At 31.7% G+C, this 7,632-nt stretch overlaps 1 protein-coding gene across 3 annotated transcripts in view; it reads left to right on the top strand.

Annotated features, from left to right (window-relative positions):
• Positions 1-7,632, top strand: part of LOC111086101 (adhesion G protein-coupled receptor L4-like) — a 39,342-nt gene that overhangs the window by 2,190 nt on the left and 29,520 nt on the right. For 2 of the 3 annotated variants that reach the window (XM_022387640.1, XM_022387639.1), the window contains exons 2-3: positions 1,724-2,586; positions 5,139-5,342. In XM_022387640.1, the coding sequence (XP_022243348.1) occupies positions 1,724-2,586; positions 5,139-5,342 (1,067 nt within the window). The remainder of the gene's footprint in view (positions 1-1,723; positions 2,587-5,138; positions 5,343-7,632) is intronic. The other variant, XM_022387641.1, reaches the window with a different exon arrangement.

Raw genomic sequence — 7,632 nt, 5'->3', positions numbered from 1 at the left:
CGATTACTGTCTGTCCATTACGATTTTAGTTGATGGGTGTGTGTGTTTACCGTGAAACCTTATAAGTGTAGTGAGTGTTGGTATAACAAGCCTAAAGTAAAGACGTAGTGTGGGATCATGTAGCCTAGAGCCAAGTGCATAAAATTTATCATGAAAGTAAAAATATCAATTCAGTTCTAATCTTAAATCGTTTCTGAATTTAAAAAATAAAACCTCTTTAACCAACGGAGACACTAAGTTAAGAAATCAATAAATATTTTTCTAGTTTTGTTGTCTATACGTTTAATTTTATACTTTCAGTACATAGACTAACAACAACATTAGGTTATACTTTGTTGCTAAGTAACATGATATAAAAACCATTGTTGGAATGTAGTGTTACCAAAAAACGCTGACTTTTCTATATATTAGAAGTTGTTAATCTACCTGATTTTTACCAATAATTATTCTACGAATACGCCAGGAATTCATTTCATGAATGATCTTAATTTTGATTGGCTCACAAAGGAATTTACCGACGTTTGATTGCCTTGACTGCACTTTTCTGTCTCTTTGTTGGTGTAGCTTGATTTCGCAAAATTTATATATTTCAAATAGTTATGAAATGGGAGATTAATACTATGGGGTGGGGGTGGTAGTACTTGTCCCGTCATTTTTGACGGGGTATACGCTAGTTTTTACTATAATTATTGTATGATTATAATTCCACCAGAAACAATGAACTACTTTAAAACATTGTTACGGTTAGAATGAATGCCATTTTAAAGTTTTGCTAATGACAAAATGCATTTTAAAGTCACCAGTTTTGAATTGTTTAACTACAGACCCGTTTTGTATTTTTGCCAACATTACACCACTTGCATATTCAAAAAATAATAAAATTTATAATCATACTTAATCGATAAAGTCAAAAGTAAATTTCGTTGGCCAGTTTTACTTTTTGTTTCCAAAGAAAAAATATGGTTAACAAAGAACACTTCATTGTTTCCAATATCAAGTACACGACTATTCTATTATTCAGAAGTTGCCAATGCTTCCTAATCTCGTCTTGAATGGGGACTGAAAACGGAAGCTAATTATGTTTTACTTTTACTTCGCAAAAGCTTCCAGTTTATTATAATTACCGTCGGTGATAAAGCACTGCTTTCTGTACTAATGATGAACTCTTACAGTTTTAAAGAAGAGGTCCTTAGCACATCTTAATGTTCGTGTATAAAGTAAGCTATATGAAACTAACTAGATTCTTCCATATATACCATTTAGGCTTGTTCTTATGGAAACAACTTTTTCTTCGGTTTATATGAGACAATATTTTACCGACTTTCAAATGTTAAGTAAAGACTCCGCAGATATTTATAAAATCCATACAAATTTTACAGCAAAGTGATTGAAGCCTTATTGTTTTATTAATTTATAAAATTGTATAATCACAACAATGTATATACATGATGTCCAGATATTACGCACCCAATTAAATTAACGAGTCACACAAACGCAGTAATACGTGGTAATCAGATTTACAGAAGAAATCTCTGTAGATTTATTTCTACACTAGAAATATTTGCGTTTCAAAACTAACGTTGTGCTTGTGAAATTATGAATTTTATCTAACAGTTAATCTATGTATTAGCTGTAAGTCTAGTATAATGCATTTTGCGTGTTGTTGCTGTTTCGCATAAATGATTAAATTCTATGTGTTATATTTTCTGTCTAAATATTTCAGGAACCCATAACGTCACAGCAATCGACTCGAAAAACGAAAATCTTTCTGGAAATATTTGGTATTCAAAAGAAGGTAATCCAGAACTAAATGAGGTAGAAAGAGACTTCAGGAAATTATCTCGAAAAGAAAATCCTTTGATTAGGTCTGGTATTTCTGATTCCCAGATGATTTACACTGGGTATACAGGAGCTTTACTAGTAGTGCAGGATAAGCCTAAAAATAACAAAGGACTAGATGACCGCCCTTTATTTGAAAATACATATTCCGATAATTCGGATGAAATGAGCAGTCTGTCCACAAGTGATCAGTCGTTTAACTTGGAAAAGAATAATTCAAGTTATCCTCCACTGGATCCTAAACAAAGTGAATCATTTCATGATGTTAGAATATTACGACACTTAAACGTTTCCAGAAAAGGTGCTTCTACAGACTTAAATTTATCAGTCTTGTCCGACCGACATAGGTCATCAGAACAATTCAATTTATCCAGAAATGGTAGGTTTTCAACGGATGTTGGTAAATCCTACAGTAAAAAACCATCGCATAACTTGAACATTGCCCCCAAAAAGTCGTTTTTATTCTGGAAAGATTTAACAACTGATGAATCTGATGTCGCGATTAACATCTCAATGCCCTCTTCTGAATTATTAACATCTAGAGAGCATGTAGAATGGAATGTATGCATTAAGGATGTGGAACACAACAGAACGTGGTCAGAAGAAAAGGGCGGCGTGTTGATCACAATGGCTTGTCCAGACTCTTACAAAGGTCAGATCTTCAGAATGTGCCACATTACTGGATTATGGGATGACCCTGATTATCAGGACTGCAGACTTGTAAATCTGGCAAATTTGAAACAAACGGTGAGAACCAAAACAGTTGAAATAATTTCCATTTTTTTATTTTAAGACATATTTTAAGCAATAGATATTTGACAAATATATCTTATAATTCAAATAATCTATAAGAACAATTTTTAGCAACATTTCTGGTAGTAATTCTTGGTTGTGACGTATAATAATTATGGTTCTTATAATTCTGCTGACGGTAACTCTGGCTATATCAGGTACTAACCGTGATTTTTGGTAACACTACTGGCAGTAATATTTATATTTAACTCTTACTAACCATATTTACAGTTTCTCTGCTGCTAGTAATCCTTGGTATTAACTGCTACTAAGCATGCGTGTAGTAATTATTCTCATGTAGCTGGTACTAACATGTTTGTAGTTACCCTCTGGTAATAATATTTGAGTGTAATTGATGCTAATCATGCTTGTAACAATTCTAGTTAGAGTTGGTACTCAACATGCTTTTATTTAATAGTAGTCCTTGTTTGTAGCTTGTACTAAAATGTTTGTTCATAGTAGCTGTTAGTAAGAATTTTTAGTTTATTTGGTAAAGTATCTCTTTATTTAGCTGTTTGTATGGCTTTCTAGTAGGTAAAGATTTTTTAGTCTTTGTTTTTCAGAGTTTTCAGTTTATGTTTAGGAGAGTTTAAAGCTAGTTAGTAATATTTATTTATAATAATTTCTAATGTTTGTCTGTAGAATTTTATAATGGGCGTTTGTATAGTTACTAATTTGTAAGAGTTCGCAGTGACTACTTGTAAAAATATACATTGGGTAAGGATTTGTAATATGTGTATGTATAAGTTTTTTTAAATTTTGTTTAAATTTACGCAAATCTACTCGGCGCTATCTGCGCTATCCGTCCCTAATTTAAAAGTGACAGAGGAAAGGCAGCTCGTTAACACCAGTCACCGTCAACTCTTGGACTACTCTTTTACCAATGAAAAGTGGGATTGAAAATCACATTATTGCGCCCCTACAGCTGAAAGGGCGAGCGTGTTCGGTGATGGGGTTCGAACTAGCGACCAACAGATTGCGAGTCGATTGCCCTAACCATCAGGCCATGCCAAGCCCTTTATATATATAAGAGTTACTAATGTCCATTTATAAAAATTTTCATTGGGTAAGAGCTATTGACATTTGTTTGCAAGAATTTGTGAAGGCTGTCTGTAGGATATTTTAACTGTAAATAGTTTTAATGTCTGTATGTAACAGTATCTAAAAGGCGATAGGTTTTGACGAGTATAAAATTTTATAATAGGTGTTTGTAAACTTTACTAATGAGTAAGAGTTTTGACTGGATTTTTATGAATTTTGTTATTTATAGCAACGTAAAATGTGTCTTTGATAGAATTTAGAGCTTTTTATGAGTAAGGATTCATGATTACTAAAGGGTTAGAGTTTCTGTCTGTTTCAACAGTTACGTAATATATGTTTGTAAGAGATCTTAATATTTGTTTAAGATCTTTAAATGTATGTCTGTGAAAGTTTCTAACAAGTAAGTGTGTCTAATGGGTGTGTGAAAAAATTAGTATCGGGTAAAAAAAAATGTTCAAGCTGTTAAAGTTTTAAATGTGTGGAATAAGAGCTTCTAATTAGTAGGTTTTCATGTGTGCATCTAAAATTCTCTAAGGTGGTGGAAAATGGTTAATACGTGTTTATAGCTTTTGAGTGGCTCTTTGTAAAGACTTTAATGGATTGCTTGTAAATGTTTTATCGACTGTTTTTAAGAATTTTTAACGGCTATTAATGAAAGTTTCGAATGTTCCTGTTTGTTCTGATGTTTGTATAAGAACATTTAATCCATGTTTGTAAGAATATATAATGTTTGATGTAAGTTTCGAATGGGTAAGACCTTGTAATGTGTTTAGTTTATTAATAAAAATGTCTATAGTTTGATTGCAAAAGTGTCCAATGCTTACAATAGTTTTTAATTGTAAGAATTTCTAATACCTATTTTTAAGAGCTTCTAACGTACATGCCATTTTTTAATTGTGTGTTAGTGAGAGTTTTCAATGCATGGTTAAATATAGATTATTTTGCATGAGAGTTTTTCAATGTTTGTTTATAAAAAAACATAATCACCAGTTGAAAAACTTTTAAAGTCATAACTGTTTCTACTGCATGCTTGTAACAGTTTCTAATTGTTGTTCGTAAGAGGTTTTAATGTTAATAGTTTTTCATGTTTACTAATAGGAATTTCTAATCGGTGTTTGTAAAAGTTATTTAATGTCAAGAGATAGTAAGTTTTGTTGCTTTCATTAGAATATGAAAGTTATTGACAATAAAGATTTGTACTTCACATTTTTGAACAATCTTGTGTCTAGATGGTGTAAGATCCTTAGTGAATGATTGATGAATAATGATTTTTTTTATAATTAATGGTTTAATTACATACAGCCTGACAACTGATGGTTACAATTATAATATCGATTATTTTTTAGAATTTGAAAATGTCTTTAGAACATGAACGTGTACTAATTATATACATTAAGATATAATTTTCAGTTACAAACCAGAATTTAGAAATTAAAATAACAACTCCTCTAAAATATTTCTAACAGTTACAAATAACTCACAACCTTAAGAATGGCCTGGATAAAGCTTTAGCTTGTTATAACGTTTTTGGAGAACTTGAAAGTATCCTGACTGAAGAAATCATATACAATCAACAAGATTTATTGGAGGCCACTGAGATCATGACGTATGCACTTGGAGCGTCGTCAAGCTTATTAACGCACAGCAATCTTAGTTCTTCGTTAATTAGGGTAAGTGATCTATTATAGCCTAATCACTTACATCGAATGAAAAGTTAATTAAAACCTACTTTGAGAAGACGCAGGGATTCTACAACACTATAATTGTTATCAGATGAAAAAGAGAAATAATGATCAATCGCACAAAGATGATTGGTTTTCTGAATTCAGGAACGAACAAAGAACCGTTGATTGGTTACTGTTTTCTTTAATTAAATAACTGATATTTACTACAAAATAAGCGGTTTTAGCGATACATTCACTAACCTTTTATCGCTAATCATGGCGGAAGCATATTCGATTTAAATATGACAAAATTGTAATTTGTTATAAAGTGTCAGTTTTTCAGACAGACAGGTTTACCAACTGATAGCGATAGATAGATGATCAATAACTTGTTTCTAGGCTAGAACGAAGTATTATTATAAATGTTATAAGTTTGATAAATTATATAAAGTAACTAGGGGTGTTGTTTATTGTGCATTTATTGTACACTAACTATGTTTTACGTTAATAAGGGTTAGGTTTCTTCATCATTGAAATGTTTTGATTCAGTTTTCATTGCAATGGTTACAAACATAAAAGAAGACTGGAAAGACGACTCCTCGAACCACGAGCAAAATGAACGAAAAAACGAAACAAACAAACACCAAAGAAATTTATCTGTTATCAACACTTATTCAAACCTAACTGGTACAATAGAATCTGAATTTATATTGTTCAAAATGGTCAGTTTCAGCCCATGTTTACGCCTGTTCTACAATGCCTATATTTTAGGCATGTTTTATTAAAACGTTATTATACTTTTTACGCCTCACCTTCTCTCGTGTTCCCCCCTCCCCTCTGTGGGCCAAAGGTAAGTTTACGGGCTAAAATCTACGTTTCGATTCACGTGGTGGACACAGCGGATACCCCACTGTGGCTTTGTTCTAAAACAAACAAATTTTTGTCTTAATTATAGTTAATTAAAACGTAATTCTACATTTACGCTAAGGCTTCTCTTGTGTCTCTTTTAATCATATCTGACTAAAACATAAGTTTATATTATAGATGCATATTTTTTTTATTCTACCTGACGTTTAGGCTTACGCTTATTTCGAGGGTCTTACGTTCAAAGGTACTCGAAAAAGGCGTAAGTCGAAACATTGAATAGAATAAAAACATTATCCAAAGTTGTTTGTTGTATTCCTTGAATAAGAGTTTATTTAAGTCTGGTTTTCTTCTGAGTAATAAACAGATATGGAGTTGTGTCACTGGTGCTTAATTAAAATAAGACTAACTGATTTAAAAAAACTGCATTTCCGCGTTAACTTCTCCCTTAGCTATGTCTTAGTATTATATACTTAAAGCTCAAAGGTAGGAATTTTCTCAGACACAAACAACCCACCTGATTTAATATTATTGTCACGAGATTTTATTGAGAAGAAAGTTATAGAAGGAGATTGTTACATCTTTCAATTTTTATGCTCCTGTGAGTTACATTAGGTTTGGTTAACAACACCTTTATTAATAACGCTGGACTAGACCAAAGTTAAAGTTGTCTAACCAACGGATAATAGTGTTTCTGTTCATTCATTCGTTGCCTCATTATAGCTCGGTACATAACTTTTCTGACACCAGGAAAACCATTATATTAAAGGTTGGAAGATTATAGCCGATTTAAAATAAATGTCAAACAATTAATTGTTTCTAACCGACTTATTGATTTAGGTCGATATGATGAGTATATTAACGATAAATCGAACTATTTATTTAAATGCATTATGGAAAATGTGATTAAGATTTTATTATTCGAAGAAACTGTGGAACAGAACATAACAAATCATACCAGTAAACCACACACAAGAAGAGTTATTGATTTGATAAAAGGAAAAAAAACAACAACATATAAATCCAAACTGTAAGATTTTGCAATACGACACTATTTTGTTTGTTTGATGTAGCGCAAAGTTATACAATAGTAAATATGCGCTCTGTCCACAACGGAGAAGTGTACCCCAAACTTTAGCGTTGTAAATCGGTAAACTTAACGCTGACCCAAGAATGATGTCACTAAATAGTGGCTATCGGCTTAAAAAGACATAAAAAGAAAACAAAGCCAGATTGTAATATTTTACAGTATGAATATATGGAAATGAATAGTCAGATATCATGTCACTAAGTAACACACAAGACGGGTTACCGAGAAAAGTAAAAATAAAATCCAGGCTATAAGCAACATTTTTTATTTCTATATTAAGATCTTAAGTAATTGAGTGTCCAAAGGTCATATCAGTAACAGAATCGAAATTCTGTTTATCCA

The sequence above is a fragment of the Limulus polyphemus genome, unplaced genomic scaffold (assembly GCF_000517525.1).
Source record: "Limulus polyphemus unplaced genomic scaffold, Limulus_polyphemus-2.1.2 Scaffold846, whole genome shotgun sequence".
In the NCBI taxonomy this organism is placed as follows: domain Eukaryota; kingdom Metazoa; phylum Arthropoda; class Merostomata; order Xiphosura; family Limulidae; genus Limulus; species Limulus polyphemus.
Note: the sequence above shows the minus strand (reverse complement) of the source record. Positions and strands in the feature narration are given on the sequence as shown.